This window comes from Monopterus albus, unplaced genomic scaffold, assembly GCF_001952655.1.
Source record: "Monopterus albus unplaced genomic scaffold, M_albus_1.0 scaffold108.1, whole genome shotgun sequence".
NCBI lineage: Eukaryota > Metazoa > Chordata > Actinopteri > Synbranchiformes > Synbranchidae > Monopterus > Monopterus albus.
In genome coordinates this window covers 968832-987946 of record NW_018127988.1, presented here as the reverse complement: position 1 = coordinate 987946, position 19115 = coordinate 968832, and the positions used below count along the sequence as shown (strand labels likewise).

The following is a 19115-nucleotide window of genomic DNA, read 5'->3' as shown; positions in this document are numbered from 1 at the left end:
TGTTTACTTGTGTGTGTGTGTGTGTGTGTGTGGGAGAGAGAGAGAGTAAGAAAAGGACAGTGTGTATAAGATGCTGAAAATAACAGAGTTACAAGAACAGATGAACCCAGACAAGTTCAGTTTCAGCTATCTAATATCACTAAAGACCAAATCTGGGTCTGCAGCTTTAGCTGCATCTACAGTCTGAGACTCTTCGTTCCTCTGATGCAGTTTCCACCTGGTTGCAGTTCACTCAGATGACGACAGCAGTGTACTACAGAAACAGTGGGGGGGGCGCTGTGAACTACGTACACAACAGACTGCTGTGTGGCGGTGTAACTTCATACAGCTATTAATCATCAATAGCTGTGTGTGTAAGGACCCCTGCTTTGGACTTGATGTGCTCACACACGTGCTAGGTGGTCCTGTCTGTGAACAGTGTGACTGTTCCCAGAGATGGTTTTTTTGCCAGGATTTTCACCTTGAATCAAACACTGAGCTGCTGCAGCAAACAAAAGCTTTTATCTCTCTCGCTCTTTCACAAACACACACATTTGTTTTCACTCCTTGTGGGGACATTGACTTACGTTAACCTCATGGAGACATACACTAACCTTAACCATAACCACTACTTGACTCACTCCTAATCTTAACCCAAGTTGTCACCCTACAGTTTAATGATTTACATGGTGGGGAACCAGCATCTGGTCCCCATAAGGAAAATGAAGTCCCCACACTGTGAGTGTGTAAACAGGTTTCAGTCTCCCCAATGAGTAATACCAGGCACATGCAAACACACACACACACACACACACACACACACACACATAAGTGAGTGTTTGTTTTTTATTGTTGTTATTGGTGCTGGTGTAGCCCTATCGGCCAGATTTTGGAAGAGTGGTAAAAAGCTGTGCCAAGGCTTTCATTTTTAAGTGTGAACAGATTTGGGTAATTGTAGCATAATATAACAACACATGCTTCAGGACTTGTTGTAATGTGTTTTGTCGATGTGAAAGTGCAAAAATGGAATGCAGTGTGCAAAGATTTTACATTTAATCTCATTAATAATGCATTAACTAATCACCACAAGACACAGCGTATGGCACAGTGCAGGAGAACATTCTTCTTTTAAATCACTTTCTCTGGTTCTTGCTGTTGTTGCCTCCAGTCCACGTTATATATTTGCTTTGGCAACAAGCACTCACCTTCCTCTTGGTAACTGTGCAGTAACCTGCTGCCACACAGAGGTGCTGAGATCATCAGCCCTGATCCTCTACAGCACCGCCAGCCCCATACAGCCTTGGGGATCAGGTCTCACATACAACTCAGTGCCTTTTAACTCTACAAAGCTGCCAGTACTTAGGCACACATCATCTCACACACATGCACAGAATCATGCACTCTCTCTGTCTAACACAAGCACTCACACAGACAGTGTTCTCCTTCCCTGTTTACTGGTCCCTCTATGACCGGCTGTTAACAAGCCGGGCGGCTGTGGTCTCTGTGATGGCAGTGAATCAGGATTATTCGAATAGTGTGTTTCATAGCTGATGAGTGCAGAATGAGTGACACTATAGGTTGTGCATAATAGTGCAGGCTTAATTTTACATTTATGTCCTGGTTTGTACTGCTGCACATGAGAATAAAACTGTACAAAGCCTGTTGTTATTCCAGAGGAGACTGTGTTTATCTGGGTTGGGTCAAGAGTTAGAAAGAAGGGAATGCTATAATGCATTATAATGTGTTATACTGTATATATAAATTGACACTGGCACTGAGCATTCTTTTAAATGAAATGAAACTGTAACAGTGGTGGTCAGTGTAGAGGGCTCTCCTTAGACATACATCCTGTAGTATCACTGTTTTCATCATTTTTTCCCTGCAGTGTGGAAAAAAGTAAAAGCTGTTTTTCTCAGAAAGTTGACTGCAGGAGTGTCCTTTGTGCTTTCAGTGTAGGACAATATTTGAATTTTCCAAATAATTCTTCTGGGGCTAAGGCTCAGCATAGCTGACATTCTCTACTGTGTGCAGTAAAGTGAAGTGTTGCGTCCTGTTTAGGTAAAGATTGAACTTTTGTATCCTAAATGGGAAAAAAAAAAGCTTTTCATCATTTATCCCCCCCAAAAATCCCTTGAAGCTTAACTACATTGCCAACTTAATATTTTCTACTGCTCATTTCCAGTAAAATCAGGCCTGATTATTAGTCTCTCTCACTTCTGTGTGACAGGGTTTACTCTGCGGTATAAATGTGGCTGCTTGATATATTGAAGAGACAGGCCGGCTGTGATTCATAGAGCTGATGAATGATGTGTGTTGTATCTAATGTACGAACACATGCTGATGCTGTGTTGTGTGGGTTTTAATTACATCTAATCATCTGGTACCCACTCAAACCAAACCTTTTCATTGCTCTTCCTCCCACTCACACTCTCTCTCTTTCTCACACACACACATTCTCATTCCTCATGGTGACTGTACATTGACTTCCATTCATTTCCTAGAGACCTATCCCAACCTTAACCATAACCACTGCTTGCCTAAACCTAACCGTTACCCTAACCTTACATTAAACCATGTTGTCACCCTAAAATTCAATGATTTACATGGTGGGGAACCAGCATCTGGAAGGCCAAGCCCCCACAATGTGAGTGTGTTAGCAGGTTTTGGTCCCCATAATGTGCATATTGCCAAGGGCACACAAACACACACTCATGCCATTGTTCATCTTAAACCCACAGCACACAGATCCTCCCTTGGCTAAGACAAGCTTTCACTACAGCATCAAGTCACCAATTAATTCATTAACAGACATCTCCCCAGGCGCTTGAATAGCTGCTCACATCTCGACAGAATTACTGTTTGCGTAAACACCCACGGGCTGACAGCGCAGATAAGGGGAGACACTCACACATGCTTGCACAATTTCTTTTTCTCTTTCTCTCTCTCTCACACACACACACACACACACGCACTCTACAATAGAAAGGAATACACTGCATAATGTCTAGGCCTACTGGCAGAGAAGCAAGACAAATGGAAACGCTCACACAAGCATGCACACACATGAAAATAAACAGGCAACTGGCAGATGATGACAGGTATCAGCAGAGAATCTCGTGTCTGTCGATCATTGGAGGAACATGAGGCACAACTTGTTGAGTAGTGTGTCTCTATACGTGTGTTTATGTGTGTGCGTCACTCAAATCCATCAAACACTGTTTCTGCATCAGATAGCAGCACTGTTGTAGAGGATTGGGAATCATGTTAAATCACTGCTTTGGTAAACTTGTAACACATTTTACTTTTTGCACTTTTTCGCTCCTGGCGCTGTCAAAGCACACACCTTCCAATAAAAATAATGAAACAGCTGTCATCGCTGTAAAGAAAGCCTAGTTCATGTCTGAATCTGTTTGATTAAAATTTTCGGTGGACGTGTGCAGCACATCCAGACTTCTCTCCTGAGTATATACCTGACAGCATAAACAGGCAGTACAGAAGTGTGCATATGTGAGCTACCTCTTCAGGGCGCAGCTAATATTGAGTAAGACAAGTGAAGGACAGAAAGAAGAGCAAAAATCCACTTGGATCTCATCGGCCAGAACAATCACCACCAGCTGCTGGAGAGTGAATGGAAACATTTTAAGACTCACACACATAGACCATGTTTTCACCCACAAGAGCCCTGAAATTATCTAGACATTACCCAGAGGAGCTGTAAGTGAGAAAGCAAATGTCCGAGTCAGTTGACCTGGAAGTTAAGCGGACTTTACCCTGCCAGTTCCCTAGTAGTCTACAAAGTCTGTGTAATGCTCAAGTGAGCTGGAGTAAGCCCATGTGAGAATACAGTGTGGATACCTGAACTGACCCCGACAGGACCCATCAGTACCCGGGTTCAGGCCGGGTTCGGACACATAAGTCAATCTTTAAGCTAGATGGCTGGAGCACTCAAATGTATGCTTTGTTTAATGTTAAGGGGGAAAACATCATACAAACTCAGTTGTGTCGGGCTCGGGTTGAGTTCGGACATTATATACTGTAAGCTTGTTGGGTCCAGGTCGGGTTCCGACACCCCACTCTCAGGCACGGGTCAGGTATCCATGCTCTAGAATACAGCATCTTATAGTCCAGAGTATCCACGATGAGCTAGTGGGTATGTTGATGACATTATACCATGTGGCGCAAAACCAGAAGAATACAAGCATCTAATGATGAAGAAAAATGGTCACTGACAATGGAGACGCCAACAAAACTATCTAACTTGAGACACAACAAGATTCAGGAACTTCTGTCGCTAGAATCGTCAGACAAATTTAAGGTATGTTCCTAACCAAATTACAAAACGGCTATGTGACTGCATCATGTCCCATCTCCTGCACACTTTACATCAACCAGCAGGTGAGAATCCGTCTGACACAAACTATCTCCTGTTATGTGCTACATGTGTGAAAGGGCAACTCTGGACAAAGTCTGGATCTAATTCCTGGGACAAACAGTAGACTGGAGTGTATGTGTGAAAACAGCACGAGTTCCTTGTAATAGAGCAGCCACAGTCCATGGTGACTTCAAGCACTAGTGAGGATGACAAGAGGAAGTGAGTGCAGGCTAGAAGCCAGCAGAGTAAAGTAATATGGCTTTCACTTCATAAGCATTATGGCTTCCTACCAAACCATTTTTCAAAATCAAGCATGTGCACAGAGACCTGCTACACACTCACACATGTACTCAGACACTGACAGAAAACGCAGACTCACACTGTGAGCAGGATCTGTGTTGCATTATGCAATGTAGCCAAAGCAATGAAACAAAACCACGGCTGCAGAAATGTTCACATTGCCCAAAGGACCCTGAATTAAACAACAGACACACACACAGTGAAATTTCAAAACGGATTTTTGTCTTGTCTGACAACTGAAGACATTCCATCATGCCAAGCGACCTGAGCTTTATCAAGGCTTGTAGGACGGACTGTAATGAAAACATTTCTGCTTGAGCCTAATGCTGGACAACATGCAAATAGCTCTTGTAAAATACAGTTACAGACGTACAGTATATTGAATTTAGTCTTCAGTTTAATGAATGGTGGCAGCCTTTCATACATTTCTCCCTCGGCACAAACACAGACACGCGCACTTTTTAATTACAGCTTTCCATGTCGCCTGCCTCTCTTATCTGAACTTTATCCTCAGACATTTTTTTGATAACTTATTTCAACTCTTCAAAGACCTGTCAGAATCTATTATGTGTGAAAAACTGGAATTTCATCAAAACTGCTTCTTGAGCAGGCCTCATGACAAGCAACAACTAGCTTCAAAATTCCAGCTCAAAGGAAGCTGTCATATCTATTGCTTCCATTTAAGCCTTAAATATCGCAATTATCACTGCTAGGACTGTGCAGTAGCAGAGGGCTCTCAGCTTTATGAAATCGCTTTATTTAATCACTATTATTGTTTTATATAAACAGACATTTCTCACACGTAAGTGCTGAAGACAATTACTCAGGCATCCTCTCTCCTCCGAGGCTTATAAACAGACAAAACCGCGTGTGTGTTTTTACTATGTACAATTTACAGTCTGAATGGCAGTTCTACAACACCCAGCAGCTGTGATTATTGGCTAGGAGTTCAATAGTTCCAGTACTTTTGCTGCAAATAGCTAGCATCAATTCTCAATCAAATGATCAAACAACTGGCCTCTCACCCACACCAATGAGGCAGCAGGAGCATTTGGAACATGTGGACATTTCAACACACATACAGACCCATAGAGTCCACTGTCATCCTAAACCAAGCTACAGAAAGCTTGTCATTATTACTGCCCATGTACTATATCTGTGGATATTTTCCAGCTAGTTCTGACAGCCTCGCTTGTGGCCATGTTTCTGTTTGAGAAATATAACAGGTCTCTGAATCTAAGAAAGAAGGATGAGACACTCGTCTGGACCGAGAGCCACTTATTTTTGTAGCAGTTTACAAAACGAGTCATAAACACTGATAAGAGCTCAAGGAAAGAAGTTCTCGCTGTGAGAGAGAGAGAGGCCATTCCCCCCATTTGAACTTGTGGTTAAAGACCTGAAGAAAACACTGTGTGTGTGGGTGCGCATGCATATATGCATGCCTATAGGTGTGTGCTTGTTAGTAGAAAGAGGTGAGTGCTGACTGACTGAAGAAGTGAAGGTGAGGTGCAAAGTGCAAAGTTATTCAGCCAGGTTATTCCCAGCTTTGTTTGCTGTGACCGCGACTAACAATGCATCATGTCGGCACCTCTGAAGATGAAGGATGCCGGTTTATAGAGGTGCACAGCTAGCTGCTCAAATATTAACCAGACCTTCAGTAGTGTCAGAAATGCACCAAACATCCATACCAGCATGGAGTCACTCAAGGAAAGGCAGGTAAAACACATCTGCTGTCCAAATGAAAGCATCTCTCTATGTGCAAACAAAGGTGGAATGATACATGTCTGATGGGTAAATTCAGCTCTCTGTTTTGAAGACATAATTACAGTCTGTCATTATCAGATATGTGCTGAATGACTGTAAATACCCTAGTCTATAAACACAGAAACCAAGAAAACCACAATTAACTAAAGGCAAAAATCCACCCTATAATATGTTAACGCTGTCGGGCATCATTAGCCTTTAGCTTCTTTGATATCTACTATATTTTGTTCTTATTGATACTTTCATAATGTTTTAAAACTGCTTTATATCCAACAAGAACTGTCTGGTTCAGTTTGTGATTTCAGTAAATGGGAATATGATCCTACTCTCGATCAAAAAGTGGCTGGATAGAAACAGACTGGCAACTTTGGCTCAACATTATATTGGAGACTGGGACACTGCTATGATTTCAACAACCACTGCTTAAATGACAGCATGTCTGATGTCCTCATTGTGACCTGGTCTGTATAGGGCAGGCTGTTCATTTCTATGCTGGATTTCTCCTTGTATGATTGTTCAAAACTGCCACACATTGGTTAGCACCAAACTGCAAAAACATCCATCTGTTGCCGCTATCAAAGTCCACCAGCGTTCTGATGTTATTTAAAACCTCAGTAGAGTCTGGGCATCACTGAAAGTAAGAAAACACACCAGTATGGACACAGCTGTTTTTAAGTGATAACGTATGCACTATGTTTCAGCTAATATTCTCATCTAGTCGAAGTATTCAGAAGACTTCTGGATTTTTTTTTTTATGTAGGAATTTTTACCCCAGGTGGTTTCAAGTTGGAACCCCACCCACAGATCACCAGGCATAAAAAATACTTAAAATATTTTTTCTTCTACACTAATGATTGTGGCTTTAAAATGTTATTATTTCGGTGGTTATCAAATCAACTGTCAGCCTTTCTGCTCTTCATGTTTACTCCCGCTGAACAGCACCTGGAAACATACGCCTGTCCTCTGCAGGGTAGATTTTGATGCGGTGAGGCAAAACAAGCAGCAGGTCAGTTGAAATCTCGCAGGTGATACCAGACTGTAGGAGCGTCAGTGTGAAAACAGGTGAGTCAAAATGGCAAGGTTGGGGAGAAAGTTATAGTGAATGAACTCTTTATTCCTAAGTGGAAAGAAAATCAAGAAAGTTTATAAATGACAGATACAACATTTATAAGTTACCTTTTTCTTTTTTTAAAAGCCATTATTCCTACTGATAGGAATAGAAAAACACATGTAACGTTACCAGCAGTGTCCGTATTTCATCACCAAAGAGGCATGCAGAGCAGCGAGAGACCATTTCAGTATGTGCACCCTCATGCATGAATATGTACACTTTTGTATTCCTGAGTGTTACGGTTCATAAAATTACCTATTTTATTTTCTGTTTGACAAATGTAGGAAGGAAAACCAAGTCCCTTGCTTGTGCCACAAAGAGTAGACTCACTGTGACATTTAAGCTGCCTTGTTTTCTTTTTGACTTAATGTTACCGTTTGATCTGTAGCCTAAATGAAAAATGGCGATTCACATGCAGACTGTGTGTGAAGAATGTTTGTCCTTCTTCTTTTTTTGTTTTAAGGCAAATGACAGAATCGAGAGAGATTGTTTTGGTGCTCTTTGCATTAACGTGATGTTTACTGCAGCACCATGCCACGATGGTGATGGCGAGAACTGCACGCATGCCGGTATTTCTGAATTAGTGCCGAATGACCCTTATGTGTGACTCATACCACAATAATAATCGATAATAGCCTAATTTTACACATGATCCATGAGGATAAAGGTACAGAAAAACAGAAATAGCCTATATGGCAAATTGACATAGCTATTGTTAATAGTTCAGAATGAAACCCCCCCAAATTTTGCTAATCATGTTATCAGGGGAGCTCATGTCTTAGTTCACACCACGCCTTTAGCTCTTTCTAAAATTCTCCTGAATTATTCAAGACATTTTCTCTTCCTTTTTTCACCCAGCATGTCCAGTAAACTGCACAAACCTGAAAATGGGCAGCTGCTAGAATGACATTTACAGTTAATTTGATTTGAAAGTTTTTTCTGTAGCCTCATCATTTAATAAATAGGTGAAACAATGTCACCTCAGTATTTAGGCTGTGACGTTTGCAGGAGCATTTTGGTGAGCCACAATGCATCTGTAGTTCCCTCTTACTTCCATCTACCTTCACTGTTGGTGCTGGATACTGAACTTGTTACATTAAAAGTCAATAACCCAAATGGATCGAGCAGCCTCAACAGTGCTGATGGAAGTAATCAGCAAAGTGCACTGCAAGACAAAAGCAGAGACAGGCCTGAATGTTCAAATGCACTTTTGTGATTTGTCTTTTTTCTTGCTTTGTTTGTTTGTTTCGGTGGGAAGGGAGGATCAGGGAAATCAGAGGAGTCAGTAATAGCTGGCATCAGTTCGGACCCCACACAGTGCCAGAACTTATACGGTGCACAGAAACAATGTTGTGATAACTACCTCCTTATGGGTGTCCACAGACATTCAACATTCACGGTGCTATCGTTAAAAACAACACACTCCGAACTGACAGTCTGATCGCCAAACGTATCCCATCGCACACTCACATCCTTCTGACACACCTCTTTACATTTCTTCTTCTCTTCATTTGGTATTTGACACACACACACACACACACACACACACACTTCCATAACAAGTTTGGTGTTGAAATCTAAATATCTTGCTGACAACATGATGCATGCACTAAGTGAGGTGTATTATATGTGTGCTGGTCCAGTAAAGAAATGGATTCTTGCTGAAGGAAACTATTCATTTGTATGACTTCAGGAGTTGACCCCAAACCAGCTTTTTTTTCTTTTGCCACTGAAATATTTGTCATTACAGAGCCGTCTTTTTTACTCAGTGCCAGTAATGTTGGCTCATTATTTTTAAATGTAGACATGGATAGGGAGTATACAATTTTATCAGTGTGTACACATTACTTTCTATCTCTTTACTTTATGTTCTGTTTGTAAAGCATTTTTAAACAGAGTTGAATGGCTTAAGGGTGAGTTGATACATTAGTAAATGTATTAAATATTTTTAATAGGTTAAGTAAGCATCACTGATATTAAATTGTCCTGAACTGTAGAAAGAAAATGAATTAGTGGGGTTAAAAAGCATGCAGACTTTCACTGGTTACCTGTCAAGGTTAAAAAAAAATTCCTTATGCCTTGGTTTCCTTGCTTTCTTTAACACATTTATGGCCACCCCATGAATCACACAGCATCGTATATACACACCATAGAAGTTCCCACACTTTCACATCTCCCTGTGAGATGGTCTTAAAGCTTTAGAAACAGACAAAAAAAAACCCTTTTAAACAGCTGGTATGTGTTAAAGTGGCAACTGTCAAACAAAATAATGTGTCTTTCCCTGCAGAGCTGCAGCAAAAATGAAAACATAAGGGTTTAAACTGGTTTCTGTAAGAAGTGCCTTTTTAAACTGCGTAGAGTCACACTGAGGTTTTAATTTCATTCTTGATCATCAGCATCTTTCTGCCTCTGCTTCTGTTTTTTAGGCTGTATCGTGTTGCACACCTCATCAGTAGGAGCTGCACTAAATCACTTCGGCTGTTTATTCTGTAAACTAAGGGATAACACTTAAAGTGTTTCTTTTAAAAGCTTTGGTAACAATGAAAACATAACACTCTACACAGAAATCAGGCCTCAGAGTGGACGATGAACACAGCCCCATTAAATGATCACACAGTAAGACCAAACACATGTTTTAAAGACGTGACAGGATAAGTCCACGTGATTTTCAATCCCAGTCTCACCACAAAACCTGTAATGCAAAGCCATCTACCAATACAACAAAAGTCATTCCATCAAGTTCAGGCTTCTTCTTATTCTGTTTCTCTCAAGTGCAGAACAGAGCGGCCCTAGATTCTACAGTATAAATAACATACAGGTTCACATATCTGTGCCAGACTAAGAAAGCATACCACTATTGATCACTTTGATCACATGATTTGATGAACTATGTCTATACAAAGATCAGCAGCACAAATACAGTGTGATCAGAGACCTGTTTTCTTTATAGGATTGAAAATATTGTGTCTGACATTTTTATAAGTATATAAATGAATAATATTAACCATAATTATGGAATTATCTATATTAAAGACATTTGTACAATTGTTATATTAAGTATTTGTAAAACGTAGCCTATAATTAATGCAATGTTGCAATCAAATTGAATTATTCTAATTTACAAACATTAAAACACTTTGACTATTTCATAATATTATAATGAATTGTAATCCTTTATAAATCAGTAAGAATAGATTTATATTTTTATACTACATCTCTGAAATGTCATTTCATTCCACCATTGATTTTAATGTGGAAAATAAGTTTGTGATACTAATAAAAATCTGTGTCCAATTACAGCAGCGGTTCTCCGGTTAGGTCAGGTCGAGCTATGAGAAATGTTCCTGTGGAAGACGAGGCTCGGTGCTAAAAGGCTCCACTGTGGCCTGCAGCTACCGAAATGAATTTTCAAACTGAATTTTCATGTTGCATGTGACTTAAACCAAATGTCATGCTCGTGGACGTGCGCCATAATATCAGAAAAATGTGTCTATTGAAATGAAGCTGTAAAACTAGTCATATACGTCGCAAAATATTAGGACTAATTAGGAATTAGTCCTAAAATATATCATTTATTATTATTACCTAACTGGACTGATGTTACATGACATCTATGTATCTAACAGAGCCCCAATAATTCCACTGTAGCCGACACTTTATCTTGTACCACCACAAATCAAATCCTACATGTAAAGCAGCTCTGTGCAGTAGTTTGACAGGGTCTCCGGACCGGAGGACAGTGGAGGGACTTACCGATACACTCGTTGGCCTCCCTGGCTGTGGCTCTCTGCCACGGTCTGTCGTAGTGGAAAGGTTTGCACCTGTCGCACTCCGGCCCGGCGGTGTTGTGCTTGCATTCACACACCATATTCCCATCCCGGTCCTTTACGCACCGAGATGCGTGCCCGTTGCATTTGCATCTCCCTCCGACCTGCAGGTCCGACACGGCGTAAAAGTACGAGTCCCGGGCCAGTTCCGAGTCGTCCTCGTTCTCATCACCGAAGGTGTGCAACCGGCTGAAGATGATTTTAATGTCAGTGGCCGTTACCCAGTCCTGTAGCACCGGAGAGTTGTCGAAGTCGTGCGCCGACGGCCTGCCGTCCAGCGTGCTGAAGGCGATGAGCCCGCCGGTAAGGGGGTACATGTCCGTGTGGGAGTCCGTGCAGACGGCCTCCTGTTCGTTCTGCTTGGTGATAACGGCTCTGTTGGGCTTGTTATACATCTTCCTACACTGAGTCGAGTAAAATTGAAAGGGTACCCATGTTTTACCATAGTCCATGGACTTGTAAATAACCATGGATTCAGGTCGGGGAGAGCAGAACTGCAGGCTCACGTAGGTGACCTCAAACTTCTTGACTAAGGACAGAGTCAGCGTGACATTGTGCGGGTACTGAATGAATTTCTCGGACTGCCAGCAGGTGAGGTTGTGAGGGTTGTTGAGGTCTGTCAGGTACGCAGGAGGGTGATACTTCCTGGGGTCCGACGCATCGCAAGTGTGACAGTTTCTGGTCCTTTCGTCTCCTTTTTCCCCAGATGTCACCACGCAGTAGCGGCTAGGCGTCTTGCCGCAGGTGCTGGACACCTTCACTTCCTTACCGAAAGCGGAGTTGACGAAATCCGGGATGCAGCGCCTCGGGTTACCGTGTTCGTCATAGCAGGGATCCGGCGGAGAGGTCTGTGCCGCAAACAGGCTCATCCCGTTGCCGCCGAGCGCGCTCCGGCACGACAGGGGTAGGGTGAGCAGCGCAGTGAGCACAACATCCACAGCCCTTATCATGGTAGGTCCCTCAGTCCTCAAGTGATCTGCCGCTGAAGAAGAGAAGAGGCGCAGTCAGAATGTGGGAAGAGAGAGACAGCAAAGTTTGGTGAAGACACAAGAACGTGTTAATTCACGCTGTTTGCCAACATCTTCCAAACTAAGACTGAGACATATCGCGCCACACACAATTCTTCAAAATTCCCATTTACCACCACTTTACCTGAGAATAATTTAAAAAGATGTCAAAATACTGGCGATGGAAGGCTAATTTTATGTTTTAGCTGCTCCTGTTTTGTCGTTTATTTTTTCAAGTCTCCTACGTAAAAACAGGAACGGCTGGATTTAAGAGTCGCTGGTGTCCTTCTAGCAAGACCCACTCCTTCTGCCGGTCTCTCTCTCTCTCATTCCCTCTCTCTCTCTCTCTCTCCCTCTCTCCCGCTCGCTCTCAGATTTTGCTTGGCTCAGCTTCAGGTCAGCTCATCTTGAGGGGTGACACCAGGCAGAGCAACGACATCCACTGGTGGTGAATCAGTGATAGGACTGAGGAAGACTGGCTACGACATTACACGAATTAACGCAGAGAACCGAGCATGTGGCACAAACACAGCACTGATTTGACGCTCGCCTCATCTTTATCTGAGCGGCACTTGCCACGATCTTGTTAGGCAAATTACAGTCCAGTGTTCTTATAAGTGCATTTTTCACCCTTGAAAGATAAAAGTGGCTTATTTCAACCCCACTTTTCTTTGGAAACCATAAAGATTGTTTGTGGTTTGTATGAAGTAGGCCAACACAACAGCTATAGTACAGTAAATGAGAGCCCATTGCCCTTTGTTGAGCAGGTAGAAGAAGGGATGCCTTCAAAATAAAATGTCTCAGACGCTCAAATTTGGGATGTAAGCTATCCACTCTATACATTTGCTTAATTTATGTGCAACTTAAATGATCTTAAACGAAAAGCTGCCTTTGCATCGTGTGTTTTACACTTCTCGGGTATTTTTAGATGACTGGGTAGTTTGAATTACCCTATTTGTTCTCACCATCCGCAGGATGGCAATTACAGCCTACGAAAAGTCAGCTGGGAAATGAGGTTTCTACTTACATGCAGCCAACAATATTGAAAAACAAAGAATGTGCAGATCAAATGTAACTGCGCTGTTCTGCAGTCGCTGTGTAGTGCACACCATCATTGTGCAACTGCTGCTCAATGAGACCTGTTGAACCTTGGCAGCAGAAGTATCAGCGCCATCTTGTGCCCGTAAAACGAAACCACAGCTGTTACGCGCAGACAGCTGGTGTGTCTTCTTCTTCTCCCAGGCGGTGGAGACATTACCCCGTTTATTTAACCAAAGTGAGGATGATTGGCTGAGATTATAACTGAGAGGAGTGGAGGAGCTCTTTTTGGGGGGGTGCAGATCTTTTTTATTTTTATGTGGATCTTTTCAGTGGAACAACAAAAACACCTGTTGTGATCATACAATTGAAACATTAAAGACTAAATTATCCCTTGCAAAATATGCTTTTAGAGATATGTATTATTTGCTGAATGTAAGGCCCAGAGCTGGCCTATACACATATACTGTATTCACACAAGTTGTAAACATATACTCTTTGCCAGCAGGATGTACATCATGCAAATAATAATAATCAATAAGATACAGAACACCAGAGGTGGGAAGTAACTAAGTATGATTACTCAAGTACTGTATTTAAGTACAGTTTTGATGTAGCCGTACTTTACTTGAGTATTTTCACTTTCTGCTACTTCAACCTCACTACATTTTACATTTTAGAGAAAAATATTCTACTTTTTACTCACTGCACTTATTTGATAACATTAGTTACTAGTTACTTTTCAGACTGAGATCAATTAAACAGATTACACTAATATCCTCAAACTTTATTGATCCCTGGTGGGAAATTCACAAGCTACCCAGGAGAATGTAAAGTTCTTGAAAGAATACAGATTAAGGTAGTTGCCTTTAGCTCGACCTTAACTGTGATGTACACAATAATACACCGGTAATTTTAGCCCAGTAATATGATACACATTAATGTGAACGGTGCCATTCTCTATAATAGGTACTTTTACTTTTAGTACTATAAAAATATTAAATGTAAATACTTTTGTACTTTTACTTAAGTAATAATTTGAGTATTTTGCCACTGTGGTATTGCAACTTCTACTGAAGCAAACAATTTCACTACTTATTCTACCTCTGCAAGACACGTTGAATAGTGCCTACATTTACTCGACAAAGCAAACAGGAAAGTACACAGGGCCGTCATGTTTTTAATCAAAAGCCTTCAGTCCCACTTTTTTTTGTTGTTAATATTTCCAATTTCAGCTCTCTCCTCTCCTACTCAGTCATGCTCCCACTTTACTTCTCTGTTTCACTGTCATCAGCAGCAGCTTTATATCCGCTCTCAAATGTAAAAAAGAATACTCATTTCCTCACTTAGTTAGAGTTATTCTACCACCTGTAAACAAGAATAAAACCAGTTAGATGTTTGACAGCTGTTGGGTTCATGTGGGGGGTGGAGGCTTGAATTAGGGCAGCCAGAGTAAGATGTTGTTAACAACCTCCTACAGCAAAATCACACAAAATAACAGTTGCTATGGTCCAACACACAATTTGCATAAATGCATTCAATCTATATTTGTGAAATGACATGACTTCCTTTATTGGGAAATCATCTAGAACTAATCAAGGTTCACGGAATGCTTCTATTAGGACACCGAGAAGTGAAATAAAAAAAAAAAGGAAGAACAAAGAAGCAACTTCTGGGTCATCTCTGGGTTTGTAAAGCTTTTTAGACATTGAAAATCCTATATACTGGGAAGTCACTGCAGATATCATGACGAGATCTTTGAAGTAACATGCTTGCCAATATGCAAAAGCAGAAATGTGCTGAGGTGAAAAACAAACACGGGGATTACCCCTCTCCTTTCTGCCACTACCCTACTTATGGATTTTCAGTCCGGTTAAAGCATCTGAGCAATTTTATCTGATTTTAATTTGCTCATCATGACCCTGTTTTTTGTTTACCTCTTCCCAGTGACTCACTTTCTATGTGTGTGTTTGTGTGCGTGTGTGTTTTCTTTAATTTTGAGTCAGTTTCACTCTCATGCAATTAGTTTCTTCTCCCCTGGGCCTTTGGGTGAAGGCCATCAGCGCCTGCTGGCGTGTCAAGCTTTAATGTTGCAGGTCGTTATGATTAGAAGTGAAATGTCCAAAACAGTACGTGTTGCTTTGAGGAGCACTGAAGGGAGAGCAAGCAGAGCAGTGACTTTTTTTGAAAACAAGACCAGTTTCTGAATGAAGATTTTAATTATTAATCCTGAATGATCCTGGTCATAAAGTGATAAATAAATTCTACAGTGAATCTTTTACCTTATCCTGTTTCATCAGCAGCAGCTGCAATTTAATTTTCATATTCTAACCTTTCCTTTTCCTAAAAAAAAAACAAAACTTTATAATCAGCAACATGACCACAATGAATAACATGACATAGTGCAAAACTATGTGGAAATATTGTATTAAATTCGTTTTGTCATTCAAGTAAGAATAAGATTTCTAGTGACAATTTCATTAGAAACAGAGTTTTAAAGTGTTTAAAATGCTGCATAGTTCAATCAAATAAGGATATACTGCATATAATAATCTGTTATATGACTTGTCACCACATTTCCCTCCCTTCACAAGAAGGGGAATTCACAGTCACGCTAATATATGATATGTAAATGACAGGCAAAGCAAGAGGGGGGAATAAGGGCAGCGTTTCCCTGACTGAGGTGGATGCAGAGAGGAATACAGACCTCATAGATTTGGGGAATTAAACACAAACAATCTGTACTTTACTGAAATTTACTGAAAATACATTTTATTGTCTCTATAATATTAAGCAACAATTTGCTATTTACCACAACATACTGGATATAATACAGTCTTGTAGGACTTGAATTTTTTTTTTTTTTAGTTTATTTGCAACTCTAAATGGCACATTAACAGGACAGAGGACAGGACATAGAAAACAAGACAACAAATACAGGCCATTTACAAAAGAGACATGGGGATTTAACATTTGGTGTGTGTGTGTGAGGGTGTGTACTGTGAGCATATTCAACTCTGCGGTCTGGCACTAATATAACTGCTGCAGTTCAGCAGTGTGAGGTTGGCCAGGACAGCAGCATATTTAGTGATTTTGAAATGTCAGTGCTGTTTTTGTATTTATTATGTTAAGACAATACTACCAACACTTAGCTTAAGAAAATAATGAACAAAGCCACAACAGCGAAACAAAGCCACACTTACAAATGTGGAAATTGTGTGAAAACAAACATGCCAACCAGATGACTTCCTTCTAGGGGCCAACATCCCTTCAAAGTCTACAGGCAACCTCTCAAACATGCATGCAGAAACATAGATACACACACAATTACACTTCCCACCTATACACTCACAAATACGCACCAGCAGACATTGTGCTTATAAGCACACCTCTTTCATACACTTCCTGTTTTTGAGTCACTGTATGTGTGAAGTGCAGAAGCCTCTGAGCGCAGCACAGAGCTACAATTAGGCACCAGTGACTGGTTTCACTCGTTTTTCACTGCACCGCTCCACCGTGCCCAGGATGTGGGTTCATCTGTTATACCATGGCGCGTGTGCGGTGAATTAATGGAAGTAGTGCTGAGCTGGAGACACTTTGCCTTGGACTCTTTGGACTTTCTAGACACGTGCAGAGGGTATGGGTGCCGGACAGTAAACTGCAGGTAAGAAATGGCAGACAGTAATGGGTATATTTTATTTTGAAGGGCACCTGCTGCATGCTCTGTCAGCTAGGACCAGGGACAGCGGTCATTAACTGTACACCCGCTGAGGTGGCGTACAGAGTGTATCCTCTGGCTTTGTTCAGGAAACTGTGGCTGACAGTGAAATGTTGATTTGGATGTTCCCCAGGTATCTTGAGAACATTATGGTGGTAACAGTGTTATCCAGTTTCACTTATCTATCTAATATGGTGGTTTGTGCACATTGTGGAGACTTAAGACTTTAAAGTTGGTCTTGTCAGAGTCAAGATTTTGTGTCATCTTGTTATGACTCAGGCAAATGTGTCTTACAGTATCAGAGTTTCTTTCTTTGGGGTGCGAAAGACATTGGGTGTCTTATTTTCTGTCAGATGAGCTGGTGGGCAGCCTCAGCATCACAGTGATGGGAAAAGCATGCCTGTGGTATTGGCAGCCCCCTCTGTGAGCTCACAGACCCTCACTGTGATGCCATTTTGAGAACTTCTGCTTTTTTTCAGATATTCTGTATGATTCATGTTTTTAACAAACAGTGAGGAAGTAGAAACAGAGAAGCATGTGTTGGTCCAAGCAAGAAGTCCAAGCAAGCTGCATGGACTTTTTCTTTTTTTTAAATATCTGTGTCCGTAAATGGGAGCAATAATTTAAGCCAGTGATGTATTGATCTCAGATGTTTGTGTCAGCACTTTAAACTGGAAGAGAACCCACATGGGCTAATTTCAGTGGATGTGGTTTGTTTACCTGAGCAGGTAAGCTCTAATTGATTTGATCAGTTATATGTATATGACATTTACTGTATACCATTATGGGTTCATCATTTACTTAGATAGTTAAATAGATATAAAAACTACAGTGACATCCATGGATTCAGGTAAAGAATCTTAACTGTACCTGAAGACTGTACCTGTACCTGAGTTTGTCGATGGTCTTTGTGGGCTCAACCCCAAAGAAACACTACTGAACCAGTGTCCTGGTTAACACCTTTTTATTGAGTAGACCAATAACTTATTATTCACATATGGATTAAATATACACCACTGACAAGGTTACTGAAAGCGGCTTTTGTTAAAGAGCTGACAGATCATTTTTAATACAGGCAGTCATAACAAGTGATGTAGATGTAGGCTGAAGAAGGTGAACTGTTCTCTCCAGTGATCATGATAAGGCAAGCTAACATCCATATACAATTAAATAAATATTATTTTGAAATAAATATTGTCTTTTTGTGGCCAATACAAATCAAGTCTAAAGTTGAGTGGAGTTCAAGTCTGTCATGCTACTTTTGTTTGTTATTGTTCTGGCATTTTACCAAGTCAAATCTTTGGTTGGTGAAGTGTCACAGCAGTTAAGTTTCTCAACTCAACTCAACTCAACTTTAGTTATATAGCGCTTTACCACAGCACAGCTGACCAAAGCACTTAACATATCATACAAATATAAAAACAACACATAAAAAGCTATAGACAGTAATATACAGTTTAAAAACGTGTTCACATTATCGCAGAAAAAATAAGGTTCTTGTGCAACTCAAGAAAATATGGATAGAACCATGTCACCTTAGCTACAATGGTAACATTGCTAGGAGTAGGTCACTGCACTTTAGAGGGCCAAACTGTGTTTTTTAAACAATCTTGGTAGAGGCACTTGCATTCTGCTATTTTGCTAGCTACTGTACTGTAAATAAGTTGTCTTTATCTGCTCTGGAGACAATATGATATTGTACAGTGTGGGGAATTTGGACACACAAGCAGACTAATTAGTTTCTCATCTGTTCAAGCAGTGGTCAACAGCACAATTGGGGTCAAAGTTGAAAAAAATGGGAACTTTTGGTGTGCCACCGCTCTGCGCTCCGCACTGTGGGAGTCTGCACACCACATTTGGCGACAGGCACGCAAAAGCCCTTTTGCCATGATAATGTGAATGGATCCATGTCTTAAACACTCATGTTTGTGAGACTCAGGTCTCCTGTATCAGATCTGTACAGCTCTGGTAATTTGGTAATCTGGTGATGTTTTAGCCT

The 19115-nt window shown here is 41.0% G+C and overlaps 2 protein-coding genes across 4 annotated transcripts in view; one reads left to right on the top strand and one right to left on the bottom strand.

Moving 5' to 3' along the window:
• Nucleotides 1-12787, bottom strand: part of ntn1a (netrin 1a) — a 58672-nt gene extending 45885 nt beyond the window's left edge. Inside the window, 2 exon segments of the mRNA XM_020611008.1 lie at nt 11280-12335; nt 12506-12787. Coding sequence (XP_020466664.1) covers nt 11280-12303 — 1024 coding nt within the window. The 5' untranslated portion in view covers nt 12304-12335; nt 12506-12787.
• Nucleotides 12788-16839: 4052 nt separating this feature from the next.
• pik3r5 (phosphoinositide-3-kinase, regulatory subunit 5) overlaps nt 16840-19115 on the top strand; it is a 27687-nt gene continuing 25411 nt past the window's right edge. For all 3 annotated transcript variants that reach the window (XM_020610959.1, XM_020610958.1, XM_020610957.1), the window contains exon 1: nt 16840-17062. The gene's annotated coding sequence lies outside the window, so the exon portion shown is untranslated. The remainder of the gene's footprint in view (nt 17063-19115) is intronic.